Consider the following 15,535-nt stretch of genomic DNA (forward strand, 5'->3'; position numbering starts at 1 on the left):
TGCACGGGGCAATGCTGGCACTGGCAATGCCATCCTGGGGCTGCCAGCAGCCTGGCAAGGTCCCTGCCAGGGATGGTTCAGGTTATGGAGTGCAGGGGTTTATTTCTAGATTAAGGAGAGCTTGCAAAAGGCAGGCACGGAGGTGATTTATGTTTATTTTGCTCAGTTAATAACCCGTGGCACGTCCTCCCCTGCGGCGTTAGGGTGGATCAGACAAAGCTGCGTTTAAATTACAACCGTGCCCGATATTTATTTTTTAATATATTTTTATGGTCGCCTTCCCCATTTATTGTGAGCTAGAAAAAGGTCCAGGCCGTGCCGAGAGCTGCCTAAGGATCCAAAAGGCTGCAGGGGCAAATCCTTGGAGTTCAGACCTTGGAAAAGTGGTGGGAGAGGCTCTTCAGATCTGTGTTTTAGAGGTGACATTCCTGAGCCTCCCAAGGGTGACAATGGGACCCCTCCTGCTCCTTGGGGACCCTCAGCACATCTCCCCAGGAGTTGTGATGAGCCTCAGGGAATTTTTTGGGATGAGGGTGTGCAGTTCAGTGTTGGTCAGTGCCTGCTGGGACAGGGTGTCCCAGCATGATTTTGGGGTTAAAATCACCCCGTGTTGGTGCTTGTGGTTGTGGCAGTCCCCAAACAGACAAATCCAACCCACCCAGGTGTGGCTTTCCTGAGGTTCTGGATCTGCCCTGAAAAGAATTCCCTGTCGAAGGAAAAGTGCCTTCTCTACTCTTTTTCTGCCTGGATGTGGCTCAGATCATGGTGGTTTGTCAATTTTTCAGGTGCAGACTGACAGGGAACAAGTCAAATACGGCTTGGAACGGTGAAATTCCATGAACATAAAATGTGATAAATTAAAACAATGAGCTGTGGGTGAGGGGGTTGGCAGCTGGAGATGGGAGGATTCCATGTGTCCCACCCTCCTTGGGGACATCCCTGGAGCCTGTGAGAGGAGCAGGAGGCTCTGGGGAGAGGATGGAGTCCTGTTCCTCACAGAGCATCTGGGCAGTGAGGATCCAGGTGGGAAGTTTGGGTGGATGTTGTGGGGTGCAGGGAAATTCTGGGAATCGTTCCTGCCTCGGGCCTGGCGTGGCCTGGCCACGTCTCCATCCGTGCCCGGAGAGTGAAACCAGCAGGGAGCACAAAGCCAGGCCCTGAGTCACGGCAGGATCCAGGAACTGGGGCTGTGGGGAAGCACCAGAGGAGAAGGTTTGGGTTGGGAAAGCTGGGCTGGCTCCAGCAGGAAAGGGGAGGTTTCTCTGGAGCTGGGTGTGATGGGATCCAACCTCTGTGGGGTCTCCTCCCTGCCCTGGGAATGCTGTCAAAACACTTTGGAGTGATGGAGCAGCCGGGAGAGGCCATTCCCAACGAAACCTTCCCCATCCTGGCTCTTGCATGAAAACCATTTCTGTGTTTCTCCGTATTTTTTCCTCTTTCTCCCAATTTCTTCCCCGACGGAGAGCCCACGCCAATCCAGCGGCGCAGCAGGGCTGGCATAATGGGATGTGACATTTCTCATCACAAAAGGCCTCTCAGGCTCGGGGCTGACAGGCTCCTTCAGGCACCAAACCCCGGCAAAAGCGAGGCTGGGCTGAGAGCAGGAGGGTCGTGGGCGAGCCAGAGCCCCCTGGGAGCATCCCCTGGCCCAGATGCAGCTCCAGGATCGCACTGGAAGCGAGCTGCTGCTCAAACAGGCGCCTGGGCTGGGAAATGCCAGAGTTTGGGAGTGCTGGGAGCTGCCCAGGCCCTGCCCTGCTCCGTGCTGGCCTCCCTGAGCACGGCGATAATTGGAGGGAGAGTTTCTCTTGGATGGCTCCAAGCTCACATGCTTCTTGTTGGAAGCATGGATGTTGGACGAGCCTGGATGTTTTTGGGAGCTGGGGGAGGAGTGGTCATCCTCCCCAGGGCTGCTGGTTTGGTGGGGAGGAGAAAACCCCAAAATCTTCACCTTCCTCTGCAAGGACACGGTGGAACAGATCCAGATCCACCTGCAATTAGCATCTCATCCTTTTATTGCCCGTTCCAGCCTCGCAGGGAAGCTGGGTTGCCATCCCAGCGGCTCTGCCTTTGCCGGGATGCTGAGCCAATTCCTCTGCGCTGACCTCATTGCAAAGATCACAGCAACGGAGGAGAACAAACCTGGGCTCCCGCTGGGCCAGCTTTGAAGCCGCTCAAACCCCTGCTGGTGAGGAGGGTGTTTGGGGTCGCTTTCCCCCCGGTTAACGCCGGGCCCTTCCCATGGGATGCACCCCCGCACCTGGCGGAGCCCCCTCGGTGTCCCGAGGTCCCCGGGCCGGGCTGGGACGCGCTCCCGCTGCAGGAGCAGCCCAGCCCTGCTCGGGTCCCATCCGTCATCTGTTTGTCCTGGTGCCCTGCCAGCGATTGTGCCGATTTCCCACACCCACTTTCCATAAAGCCTCGGTCCTCGCCCGGGCGAATCGCTGGCGAGAGAGCTCGCCACCCATCCCTTTCCCCTCCTCTGCGATGGGATCAGACACGTTCAGGAGAGGGGGAAGTAAAGGGAAGGGGGTGAAAAGAAAACAAAAAAAGATCAAGAGGAAAACACAAGGTGACTCACACCGCCTTTAATTTATTTGTGTTTATTTATTTCTTTCCCCCCCACCCTCGGCTGCGACGTGCAGACAAACAGCGAGGGCTGCCCGGGGAGCCTCGCTCGGTGCCCAGGGCACCAGAAATGACCGGGATAAAATTCCCCACTCCTTTGGCCGTGGAAAAGATCGCGGAGAGCAGCTCCTGGCGCTCCAAGTGTTTGGCACAGATTTTTTTTCCAGCCTTCCCAGGTCTCTGCACGAGCATCCCGTGCCCCGCCACAGACCGGAGGGTGGGAATATCTAATTCCACCTCCTACACCGTGTCCTCGGCAGGGGAAAGAGAGAAAGAGGAGATAAAAGGCTGGGAAGCTCAAATGGTGTCATTAGGAACTATTAATGCTCTCATAAAAGGGCATTAATAAAGGCGGCAGCTCATCAGTGTCCATTAGCTCGGCTCGTGGCAGGGATCTTCGGGAGCTGCCGGAGTGTGATGCTCCCCTCGCCCTCACCGGCGTGTCAGCAAAGGGGAGAGGGGCTGGAGGGGGGGGTTATTCCCCCGACAAACCATTCCCCGAGCAAAACACAAGGAGAAAATGTCGCAGGGCGTCACACCCCCCCTCAATCCCTCCCGAATCCCCGCGGCCGTGCCCACAGTTTGCTCCTTGCTCCCAGCATTGCTGTTTACTATCAAAGAAAAAAAAAAAAAAAAAAAAAAAAAAAAAAAAAAAAAAGGCAGGCAGGGTTTGGAGTGCTCATCGCGACTTTCTCCCTCCCGCCCTCTTCCTGTTCTTGCCTCTTAAAAAAGGAGTTTTATCCTTTGACTCTCCCATGCCCGGGGCTAGCCAGGAAGCCGCAGCATCTCGGGGCGAGCCGGCAGCGCTCAGGGCGGGCAGGGCACGGGGAGGAGGCTCGGCCCGGCCCCAGGAGCCCCTGGCAAAGCCAGGAATAGCAGCGCGGTCCCCGCACGGCAGCGGTGCTGCCAGGGAAACCCGCAGTCCGTGCCTTTGATGAGCCGGGGCTGGCAGCGGGCCCGGCCGCGCCGAGAGCTCGGGATGGGCTGGGATGGGCTGGGATGAGCTTGGAAGGAACTCGGAATGGGCTCGGGATGGGCTGGGGTGAGCTTGGAAGGAGCTCGGAATGAGCTCGGGATGGGCTGGGATGAGCTTGGAAGGAACTCGGAATGGGCTCGGGATGGGCTGGGGTGAGCTTGGAAGGAGCTCGGAATGGGCTCGGAATGGGCTGGGATGAGTTCGGGATGGGCTGGGATGAGCTTGGAATGAGCTCGGGATGGGCTGGGATGGGCTGGGATGAGCTTGGAAGGAGCTCGGGATGGGCTCGGGATGGGCTGGGGATGAATTTGGAATGAGTTTGGAATGAGCTCGGGATGGGCTCGGGATGAGCTCGGGATGGGCTTGGAATAAGCTTGGAAGGAGCTCGGGATGAGCTTGGAATGGGCTCAGGATGAGTTTGGAATAAGCTCAGGATGAGCTCGGGATGGGCTCAGGATGAGCTCAGGATGAGTTTGGAATGAGTTCAGGATGAGTTTGGAATAAGCTCAGGATGGGCTCGAGATGGGCTCAGGATGAGCTTGGGATGAGCTCGGGATGAGCTTGGCATGGGCTCAGGATGAGTTTGGAATAAACTCGAGACGGGCTCGGGATGGGCTCGGGATGAGTTTTGAATGAGCTTGGGATGAGCTTGGAATGGGCTCAGGATGAGCTCAGGATGAGTTTGGAATGAGTTCAGGATGAGTTTGGAATAAGCTCAGGATGGGCTCGAGATGGGCTCAGGATGAGCTTGGGATGAGCTTGGAATGGGCTTGGGATGAGTTTGGAATGAGTTCAGGAAGAGTTTGGAATAAGCTCAGGATGAGCTTGGGATGAGCTTGGGATGAGTGTGGGATGAGGTCGGGATGAACTTGGGATGGGCTCGGGATTGGCTCAGGATGAGCTCGGGATGAATTTGGAATGAGCTTGGAATGGGCCCAGAATGAGTTTGGAATGAGCTCAGGATGAGCTCGGGATGGGCTCGGGATGAGTTTGGAATGAGCTTGGAATGGGCTCAGGAAGAGTTTGGAATAAGCTCGGGATGGGCTCGGGATGCACCGGCAGCTCCCCCCCCACCCCCGTGGGCAGCAGCGGCACATCTGGGGGAGCAGGCACAGCTGGAGGGCTCGGGCACGTGCGCACATCTGGGCGGAGGAGGGGCGAGCCCGTGCGGCTGGGTGGGCTGGCGGGGCACATCTGGGCGGGGCCGCTGTGCGCATCTGGATGGCTCGCGTTTGCACATCTGGATGGCTCGCGTTTGCACATCTGGGTGGAGCGGGTTTGCACATCTGGGTGGAGCGGGTTTGCACACCTGGATGGCTCGCGTTTGCACATCTGGGCAGAGCCACAGCAGCCCCACGGCCCCGTGCGTCCCCTCAGGCACTCCCCAGGTGTTTCTCCCCTCACATCCCGCCCTGCCCTCCCCTCCCGCTGCCACCCCAGGCACCCGGACCTGCCCAGCTCCTCACTCATCACCTCCCTGGCACCGGCAGATTTCAGCTCCAGCCCAGCCAGAGCCAGGGAGCCGAAATCCCAGGATCTGAGGGAGCTCTTGGCTCCCTGGTGACCTTCGGGGCAGCTGGCAGGAGGCTGTCCCCAGCCGTGACTCAGGGCAGAGCAGTTTCCTTCGGAGGCAAAGGGAAGCCGAGGCACCAAACCCTGCTCCCCACGCGCACCTTTGCTGGGAGTTATCTGAGGCATCTTTTTTTTTTTGGGATAACAACTCCCAGGGCAGGTTAGGACGGAGGAGGCCTGGCAGAGGAGCGTGTGTGGGCAGGACTGGAATAACGGGTGCTGTAGGAGAGGATTGACGAGCGCTGGGAGGTTGGGAATGGCCGGGAATAGCACAGCAGGTCAGGGGTGAGGTGGGATGTGCAGGGCCAGGATGGGGGTGCAGCTCCTGGTGTTGTCCCTTTGTCACCCACACAGGAGGGTTGGTGTCCCAGGAATGGCTCCTTGCTCCTGGGAATCATCCCAGGATGGGGATGGAGAGCCAAGCCTGCAGTATTGTCCCTTTGTCACTCACACAGTCCCCACAGGATGCTCAGTGTCCCAGGAAAGGCTCCCTGCTCCCCATTCCAGGATGGGGATGGAGATCCAAGCCTGCAGTATTGTCCCTTTGTCACCCATATGGTCCCTACAGGATATTTGGTGTCCCAGGAATGTCTCCCTGCTCCTGGAAATCATCCCAGGACGGGGATGGAGATCCAAGCCTGCAGTATTGTCCCTTTGTCACCCATATGATCCCCACAGGATCCTTGGTGTCCCAAGAAAGGCTCCCTGCTCCTGGGAAGCATCCCAGGATGGGCATGGAAAGCCAAGCCTGAATTATTGTCCCTTTGTCACCCATACTGTCCCTACAGGATATTTGGTGTCCCAGGAATGGCTCCCTGCTCCTGGAAATCATCCCAGGACGGGGATGGAGAGCCAAGCCTCCAGTGTTGTCCCTTTGTCACCCATGCAGTCCCCACAGGGTGCTTGGTGTCCCAAGAAAGGCTCCCTGCTCCTGGGAATCATCCCAGGATGAGCATGGAGAGCCAAGCCTCCAATATTGTCCCTTTGCCACCCATACAGGAGGGTTGGTGTCCCAGGAATGGCTCCCTGCTCCTGGGAATCATCCCAGGATGGGCATGGAGAGCCAAGCCTGAATTATTGTCCCTTTGTCACCCATACAGGATATTTGGTGTCCCAGGAATGGCTCCCTGCTCCTGGGAATCATCCCAGGATGGGGATGGCGAGCCAAGCCTCCAGTATTGTCCCTTTGTCACCCATGCAGTCCCCACAGGATCCTTGGTGTCCCAGGAATGGCTCCCTGCTCCTGGGAATCATCCCAGGATGGGGATGGAGATCCAAGCCTCCAGTGGGACAAGCTCTGTGAGCAGGAGTTTGTTGAGAGCAAAGCCAAAGCTTTGCCATGGGAATGCTGCTGGGAATCAGCACAATCCCACCTGGAATGGGCCAGATCTTCCAAATCTTGGTGTGCTGAGCATTTGGCTTTTAAGGGAATTATTGTGGCTTTCCCAGGGTGCCACAGCCTGGATCCCTGGCCTGGATGTCCACACAATCTCTGTGCGCAGGTGACAGCAGTGTCACCAGTGCCAGGGCATTGTGGATCAAGCCCCTAAATCCCAAAGAGCCAAAGAAAAGCCCTGGCACACCCACTTAAAGAAAATCCCCTTTACAAGGAAGTGATGAGAGAATGATCTTTACAAGGCAAACACAGAAAATGTTGGGAAATGAATCCCTGGGGAGAAGTGGGCACAGGAGGCTCCATCCCTCTGTGTGTTTCTCCTGAGGATTCCAGTTTCACTCAACCAACCTTTTTTTGTCCTTTCAGGGCTCGGATCTGAGGGTTGGGAAGATCAAAGGGAAGGTCCTGACAGGTGAGTGCAGACCCCAAATGCGGGGATGGGGTCTCAGGGTGGCAGTGCTGGCTGGGGTGGGCACACCACGACACAAGGGGGGGACACAAGGAGCTCCCTAGGGCACAGCTGGGCACTGTCTGAAACAGGAGCCACTTTTTCTCTAATTTTTTCTAGAGGCAAAAGTGGTTTTAAAAACTCCCCAGCGGTTGGAAAGGCTCCAAACTAGTGTAAAAAAGAGGGAGGAGGGTTAAACCCAAAAGAAAAACAGAAGATAAAAAGCGGGTGAATCCCAACAACTCCTGTGATGTTGCAGGAACAAAGACTTTCAGTTCAAAACGGGCCAGACGTGGCTCAGGGGAGAGGGGCCGGGGGCTCACCTGGCTCCTGGTGCAGCTTCAGCCCCTTGGTGTCACATCCTCCTGTCCCTGCTGGAGACCAAGGGGTGGCTGTGCTGCATCCCATGGATGTCCCTTTGCACCTCTGTCCGCAGCAGCTGAGCCAGCTGTGGGCCCCACATCTGGGCAGCTCCAGCCTGGAGCACAGCGTGGACCCCAAAACCCCTTTAGGGTGCTGGCCATGCCCTGCTGAGGGCTGGGGGTCCCAGGTTTGCCCCCCCTGCCCAGGGGAGGGCGCAGACAGGAGAAGGGGATGGATGAGGAGGGGTCAGGGTGGTCCAGGATGTGCTGAGGAGCTCTTTTGGTGGAACCCTTGAGCTGCTCCACAGTGAGGGGTCCCAGTGCCCGGAGCTGCATGGCAGAGCTGATGCCAGCCTGGAGGAGGGCGTGGATAACTGGTTTGAGCTCAGGGGGATGCTCAGCCCTTCTTTCTCTTGTGCACCCCCAGACTACACCCGGCCCAAGCCCGCCCGCTACAGCGGCTACCACCGCTACCAGTTCCGCCTGTACCGGCAGTCCCAGCACCAGACCATCTCCCTGAGCTCCGAGGAGCAGCAATCGCTGGGTAAGGACCCGCCTGGCCTCCATCCCCGCCCCGAGGGGCCGTTCCGGGGCTGCGGGGCTGGGGATGCCCCGCTCGGTGGGTGCAAAGGGGGACGTGGGTGAGGTGTGAAATCCTTGCCAGGCAGCAAAAAAAAAACCCTCGGAGAAGGTCTGGTAGCGGCCTGGCTAGCGGGATGGGCAGCAGGGAGGGATGTGGGCTGTGAAATGCAGCCCTCAGCCCTTGCTGGCACATCCCCCCAGCCACAGCAGTTGCATCACCTCGGAGCGCAGCGGAGGATAAGGATCAAGGATTGCTCAAACCGGGCTGACACAACGCCCGCCAACTCCCAGCTCCTCCCAAAACCTTTCACGGAAGGGATGGAGCAGCGAGACCCCCCAAAACACCGAGGGAAGCGTTGTCGGTGCTCCGTGCTGGGGCTGCAGGAGCCGGGATGGGCAGGGATCCATCCAAGCGTGGCTTCCTCCCTGCCCTGCCTGGAACTCGGGGCTCGGAGCCTCACGTGGCCTCCACAAGGGAAATTTCCAAACTTTCCCAGCTGGGACCACACGGGCAGGGCCGGACGGGCAGGTCAGGTCGGTGTGGCTGGGCTGCCGTGCCTGACTCACGCCGTGCCCGGAGCGGGGGCTGCCCCGGGGGGCTCTCACACACCCCCTGCCCACGGCCGGAGCGGGACGAGGCTGCCACGAGGCTCCCCGCGGGTTCTCCCTGCCCTTGGCTTCGCTTTCTGGCTCATTAGCTGCGCTTCTTAATGACCCCGCCGATGTCACCCCCCCCTGCCAGCCCCGCATCCCCGCTGCTCCGCGTTGTCCCCGCATTCCCACCGCAGCATCCCGGGGAGCTTTTTCAATATAAATCCTCTTTCCAGCAGGATTTGCGGCTCCAGACCCTCCCCAGATGTCACCCCAGGGAATGTCCCCTCGCTGTCCCCAAGGCGGGGGTGGCCGGGCATTCCCCATCCCATCTGTGCCCCCCCAGCCCTCCCCGCGCTTCCTGGGAAAGACCCAGCGGATATTTGGGATATTTTCCCGCAGGATCCGATGCCTCAGCGTCGTTTGTCAGGCAGCTGTGGGGCTCGTGTTTAAGGAGGCGGTTAAAGGCGATTTTTAACCCTTTCACTGCTGCATCACATCCTCGGCTTGGCCGGGGGATGCTGCTGCATTCAGACACTGCCAGCCCATCATCTTTATTCCCAGGGAATGAGCCCTAAAAGCGGCCAAAGGATGAGATTTTGGCGTCTCGGGGGTTTTAAATAAATCCATCCCCAAGGCAGTGGGATGCACGCCGATGGATCTGCTGGTGCATCCAGCCCTGTGGTGCACAGGGGAGGAGGAGCAGACACCTCGGCAGAAGGTGGGAACGAGGAGGGGGTGACCCCAATCCCAAAGGATCCCAAAGGATCCGAAAGGAGGAGAGCCCAGCCCGGGCTCTGCCTGGCTCCTCTCCTGCAGTAAAAGCCGGGCAGGTTCTCCCGGCGATGCCGCAGGCACAGTTTGCATCCTTGCTCAGAATTTCCCGTCTTATTTGGCCTCAAACGAACCCTTCTTGCTGCTTTCACTCTGTCCTGCATCTGGTGACAGCGACATCTGTGTCTCACCGAGGCTGGGGACACCCTTCATCCCCATCCCTGGACAGGGAGTGGCACTGGCCGGGCACGGGGAGTGGCACTGCCCATGCCAGCCTCGGGATGTGTCCAGCCTCCATCCCTGTGCTGGGCATCCCTCCCGCTGGCAGAGCTGAGCCCCAGCAGTTTCTGTTCATTCAGCTCCCGGGAAAATGCAATTCCCGGCTGGCCCTGGGTGTGTTGAGGCGGCCGGGCCAGGCCAGGCCAGGCCGGGCCGGGGGAGGTGACAGTGCCAGGCGGGATGGCAGCAGCTCGGCCCGAGCCTCCAGAAGAGGGCACTAAAGCAGGACCTGCCCGCGTCGCCTGTCCCTGCTCCTGGAACAGATCCCTGGGAATGGAAAACGCGAGGGGACAGCGAGCGAGGAAAACAAATCAAACAAACCCCGGGTTATTCTCCCTCCTCGCCCGGCTGTGCAGAGGGAACGGGGACATTTCCACCCATCCCGCTTGGGATGGCACTGACGGGCACTGGAATGGCTGCAGGACCTGGACACGTCCCCCTGGCACTCGTGACAATGTGGAAATCAGTTGTTTATGGTCAAGATGTTTCTCAGGGCGACTCTTGAGCAAAAATCTCGTTTCACCAGGGAAAAATCCACCCTGGTCCTTCCCTGTGAGTGTTTCTGATCAATCCCAGCACCGGCTCCGTGTGACCTCGGGCAAATAACTCAGAGCCTCAGTTTCTCCTCTGAGAGAACGCGAGGGGACGGCGAGTGTGGAAAACAAATCCCGGGTTATTCTCCCTCCTTGCCCGGCTGTGCAGAGGGAGTGGGGACATTTCCACCCATCCCACTTGGGATGGCACTGACGGGCACGGGTGGGTGCTGGAATGGCTGCAGGACATGGACACGTCCTCGTGCCACTCGTGACAATGTGGAAATCAGTTGTTTATGGCCAAGATGTTTCTCAGGGCGACTCTTGAGCAAAAATCTCGTTTCACCAGGGAAAAGCCCACCCTGGTCCTTCCCTGTGAGTGTTTCTGATCAATCCCAGCACGGGCTCCGTGTGACCTCGGGCAAATAACTCAGAGCCTCAGTTTCTCCTCTGAGTCTGATTCACTTCAGTTTTTGGCGATGCCACCAAATTATCACCGAGCAGCAGCTCTGTCCCCGCTCGGCACCGAAGGTGGGGACGTTTGGGGTGTCCCCAAGCTCTTCCTGTCGCTCACCCCACTTCCCTCGCAGCCAGGAGTGTCGCCAGCCCTGCCTGTGTTTTGGGGAGATGCAAGATAATGATTTGTGGTCTGTGAAATGTCAGAGCCGCCGTCGCATCCCGAGGCCACCGCAGGCTCTCAATCCACGGGAAATCCCTCAGCTGGGGAATTCAGGCACCCAAAGACCCCGGCTGTGGTGCCGGGCCATGAAAGTTCCCCCAGAGCTTTCATCGATTTAATTAGCACAAAATCTCGAGGTTTAATTGTACCTGAGTTCATCCCTGTGCTTATTACCGCGCCTGAGTGGGTCGCAGCTGGTGAGAGAGAGACGGTGAATCTTGTATCTTGATCAGAAGGCTGATTTATTGAGATATTATATATAATACATTATTACTATACTAATAGAATATAGAGAGAGGTTTGTAGAGCTGCTAGCTGAGCTAAGAATAGATAGAAAGAATCCCAGACAAAGTTGTGTTCAAGGACTCAGTCCCCTGGCTTGCACTGGTGATTGGCCCTTAATTATAAACATGGGAAATGAGCCAATCAAGGTGAATCCTGTTGCATTCCACAGCAGCTGATAACAATTGTTTACCTTCCCTTCTGAGGCCTCTGCCTTCCAGAAGACACAGAAATCTGAAAGAAAGGATTTCTGTGGAAAAATGTCTGCGACACTGTGCTTCCACCTCCGGGGAGCTGGGGACATGCTCCCACATTCACAAACTCCTTCCTGCCCTGGAAAGATGTTTTAGAACCGGGAATGGATTTTTTTTGCCTCCCAGAAATTGTACCTCCGGGAGCAGGGATGGGACGATGAGCCCGGCCAGCTCTCCCGTGCCTCCATCCCTCTCCAGCTCCGGGTCAGGATCCGGATCGGGGCCGCATTGACTCATGAGCCGACCTTGTGCGCCTCCAGCCCGATCCACCCAGCTGGAAAATCGGGTTGGACCGGGCCCCGGCGGGGAGGGAAAGGCTGCGGCGGGCACGGGAGGCGGCCAAGGCTGCGGGGAGAGCGCGGTGCCGTCCCCCGAGTCCCCGGGTGTCGCTTAATGGTGACCAAAGCCGCTGCCGGCCTCCCGCCCACCTCCGCCGGGACATCATTAATCTTGGCGTGGAAGCGTCAGGGCCAACATCGCGGCTGATGAGGCCGATAAATTACAGCCGGGGGGCCGGGGGAGGAGGGGAGCGGCGTTTGGGGGGTGGGCAGGAGGCGAGGGCAGCGCTGGCAAAGCTGTGGGGTAGCGGGCATGCCGAGATCGCCGAGCCCAGCGCTCGCCCCGTGCCTCAGTTTCCCCATCAGTGTGGGTGTCAGCGGGCACTCCTCTTCCTCCGGCGGGCGTGCAGATAAGAGCCAAGTGGGATGATTTAATCCTTTGGGAAACGAGCTTGAACACGGACCAAGCCGCGGATGAAACGCAGTATTGTCGCGGCAGCGAGAGGGGACGGTGGCACCGCGACCCCGGCCGGCCCCCCTGCCCCTTTGCCCGCTCCGTGATCGCAGTGACTCAGAGTGCCCAGCTGGGTGCTTTGGGATGGCTGGCACAGGGATTTGGTCATGCCAGGATGGGGCTTCAGGATGCGCCCGAGCGGTTGGATTTGGTTTGGGGGGGGGGGGACCCCAAATCTGTCACCCACCCCAAATCTGAAAGCCCCCCGCGCTGCCCCTGGGCTTTCCCTGGCCAGACCGGGCACAACGGGTGCCAGGGCAGGTAGGAAAGTAGGTCAGGAAAAACCCCGGCCCTGCAGCCCCGCCGAGGCTCTGCCTCCCCCGGCTCCTTTTCATCCTCCCCTGCGGGGGCTCCGCGCCTCGGCGGCGGCTCTGGCACCCCTGGGACTCGGGGCTGCCGCGTCTCGCTCGCACCCCGGCCCCGCGGGGCACCCGCGCCTCTCCCGGGGGCTTCTCCGGAGCTTTGAAAGCTGCGGATGAAAGGCACCCGCAGGCACAGCGGGAGCGGCCCCCCGAGGCTCCTTCCCCCCGGTGCCACCTTCGTGGGGACCCCAGCACGGGGGGGGCTGGGCTGGGACCCCCCAAGGGAGGAGCGGCCCCTCCTGCCGAGGTGGAATTTGGGGCTCTGTGGTCCGGCTGGAGGTGACCCCAGCGCGGTTTGTGTCCTCGGGGGGTGGCAGGGGACACCTGGGAGCCGGCAGCAGCAGCCTGGTGCGTTCCAACTCCTCATCCCAGCCGGAGTGTGGGATGCAGGTCCTTGCTGAGCATCCTGTGAGCTCCTTCCCGGTCCTGGAGCATCCTGTGAGCTCCTCCCTGGCCCTGGAGCATCCTGTGAGCTCCTTTCTGGCCCTGGAGCACCCCAAATCCTATCCCAGCCAGAATGTGGGATGCAGGTCCTTGTTGAGCACCCTGTGAGCTCCTTCCTGACCCTGGAGCACCCCAAATCTCATCCCACCCCGAATGTGGGATGCAGGTCCTTCCCGAGCATCCTGTGAGCTCATTTCTGGCCCTGGTGCACCCCAAATCCTATCCCAGCCAGAATGTGGGATGCAGGTCCTTCCCGAGCATCCTGTGAGCTCCTTCCCGGTCCTGGAGCATCCTGTGAGCTCCTTTCTGGCCCTGGTGCACCCCAAATCTCATCCCAACTGGAATGTGGGATGCAGGTCCTTGCTGAGCATCCTGTGAGCTCCTCCCTGGCCCTGGTGCACCCCAAATCTCATCCGAGCTGGAATGTGGGATGCAGGTCTTTGCTGAGCACCCTGTGAGCTCCTCCCTGGTCCTGGAGCATCCTGTGAGCTCCTTTCTGGCCCTGGTGCACCCCAAATCTCATCCCAGCAGAATGTGGGATGCAGGTCCTTGCTGAGCATCCTGTGAGCTCCTTCCCTGGCCCTGGAGCATCCTGTGAGCTCCTTTCTGGCCCTGGAGCACCCCAAATCTCATCCGAGCTGGAATGTGGGCTGCAGGTCTTTGCTGAGCACCCTGTGAGCTCCTCCCTGGCCCTGGAGCATCCCAAATCTCATCCGAGCTGGAATGTGGGATGCAGGTCCTTCCCGAGCATCCTGTCACCTCCTTTCTGGCCCTGGAGCATCCTGTGAGCTCCTTCCTGGCCCTGGAGCACCCCAAATCTCATCCCACCCCGAATATGGGCTGCAGGTCCTCGCTGAGCATCCTGTCAGCTCCTCCCCTGCCCTGGAGCATCCCGCAGCTCCAGGGCGCGCTGCCGTCACCAGAGAATCTCCAGAGCTTTTTTTGGAGCTCCGTGCCCCGGGGTGGGGAGCAGGTGGGAGCTCCAGCAGCTCCCCCCAGCCATCAGCACCCCTCGGAGGTGATGCGGCAGCTCAGGTTTTGCTCAGCACTTTTGCAAGAGCAAAGGGGACGCCGCGCTCCGCTCGGGGCCGAGATGTGGCAGCGGATAAAGCTGCCGGGCTGCGGCGTGACAGCACAGAGCAGCCAGGAAGAGGAGAGGACGGCTTTCAGATAAACAACGGGCCCCTTTGCCCACAAGGAGCAAAGCGTGAGCTCTTTGGGCGCCAGGGAAAGCCCCCCCGGGCAGGGCAGGATGCTGGCACAGACACGGGCTGGGTGCCCGACCCCGGCAGGGCACAGGGGGATTTCTGCCCCACACGGGCCGGTGCGAGGGAATCCCTGCTGCCTTCGGAGCTGCAGAGAGTTTGCTGCTGCCCACGTGGGACAAAGCACAGCTGGAGCTGCCCCAGAGCTCGGGGGTGCTGGGCAGCGGGGGAGGAGGGTCAGGAATGAGGAACCCCCTGAGCTGCAGCAGCCTGAGGAGCAGCAGGGCAGTGAACGCCGCTCCGGGGGATGGGGGATCTCCTGTGACATCCCCAGGGGGATTTCCAGCCGGGCCACCCCCGGGTGGGCTCGTAGGAGGGTTTGCTGCAAAGGTCAGGGGGCAGCAGAGGAGCCTGGTACCGCCAGGATGCTGAGATTGGGGTCCCCGTGGCTCCTCCTGTCCCTGGGGCCTCCTGGGCGTGCAGGATGTGGTTTGGGGCAGAGCAGCAGCTGCTCAGGGCCGCTCCCCTCTCCAGCCCTGCTCTCACCCCCTTTTCCTCTCTCTCGCCAGGCACCTGGGACCTGAAGGATTTCGTGGAGGATTTTCACCTGGGCCACCCCGTGGCCGCCACCCAGTTCCTCACCAAAAACTGCAAGGATTAACTGCAGCCATCCCTCCCATGCCCTGCACATCCCCACAGCCCAGAGCCACCCCTGCCCGGAGCAGAGGGGACCCCAGACCCACCGAGGATGAGCCCACCCTGCTCCCAACCCAGAGCCACAGCCCCAAGCCCTCCCCTGCCACAGCCAAGTTCTCTCTCCCTCTGGGGAACATCCCAGCTCGCCTGGTTATCCTAGGAATTTTGGCATCTCCCCCTTCTCCCCCCTTCACCCCATTTCTGACTTGACCCCTTGCATGTCCCCCTGGCGCTTTGGGGACTCGGAGTTCGGTGCCTGAATAAAGTTTGGATGGAGCACACGGGGCTCTGCGGTGGCAATGAGTGTGGGCAGGGCAATTTGGGATCTGTGGGCAATGGGAGCAGGGGTGGCCAGCCAAACCCTCATTTAGGCGACCCCAGGGTCACCCAGGAGGGGACAGGGACAGTGATGCCAGTCCAGGGGTCCCTGGGTGGCACCACACGGCAACGGGCACTGCCCTGCCTGTGCCCTCAGCCCGTTCCTCTTGGAAAGCAAAACCCAAATTAAAGGCATAAATCAGCAGAGCTCTGCCTACCGGCCGCTTAGCCGGACCTCCCCTTTAATTAGCTCCTTAATTAGGCTTTCATCTAAGACTCAGTTTTTCTCCAAGGCTCAGATTCACCCGCCTGCAGCTCCTCCTTGGAGCACATCTCGCCGTCTGCGCCGTGACAAAGCCACC

The 15,535-nt window shown here is 59.5% G+C and overlaps 1 protein-coding gene across 1 annotated transcript in view; it reads left to right on the top strand.

The window, feature by feature from the left end:
• The window catches only part of PEBP4 (phosphatidylethanolamine binding protein 4), a 111,825-nt gene extending 96,689 nt beyond the window's left edge, over positions 1 to 15,136 (top strand). Inside the window, exons 5-7 of the mRNA XM_063175258.1 lie at positions 6,939 to 6,984; positions 7,810 to 7,926; positions 14,729 to 15,136. Of these exons, the coding sequence (XP_063031328.1) occupies positions 6,939 to 6,984; positions 7,810 to 7,926; positions 14,729 to 14,820 (255 nt within the window). The 3' untranslated portion in view covers positions 14,821 to 15,136. The remainder of the gene's footprint in view (positions 1 to 6,938; positions 6,985 to 7,809; positions 7,927 to 14,728) is intronic.
• Positions 15,137 to 15,535: the final 399 nt, after the last annotated feature.

The sequence above is a fragment of the Melospiza melodia genome, chromosome 23 (assembly GCF_035770615.1).
Source record: "Melospiza melodia melodia isolate bMelMel2 chromosome 23, bMelMel2.pri, whole genome shotgun sequence".
Lineage (NCBI taxonomy): Eukaryota > Metazoa > Chordata > Aves > Passeriformes > Passerellidae > Melospiza > Melospiza melodia.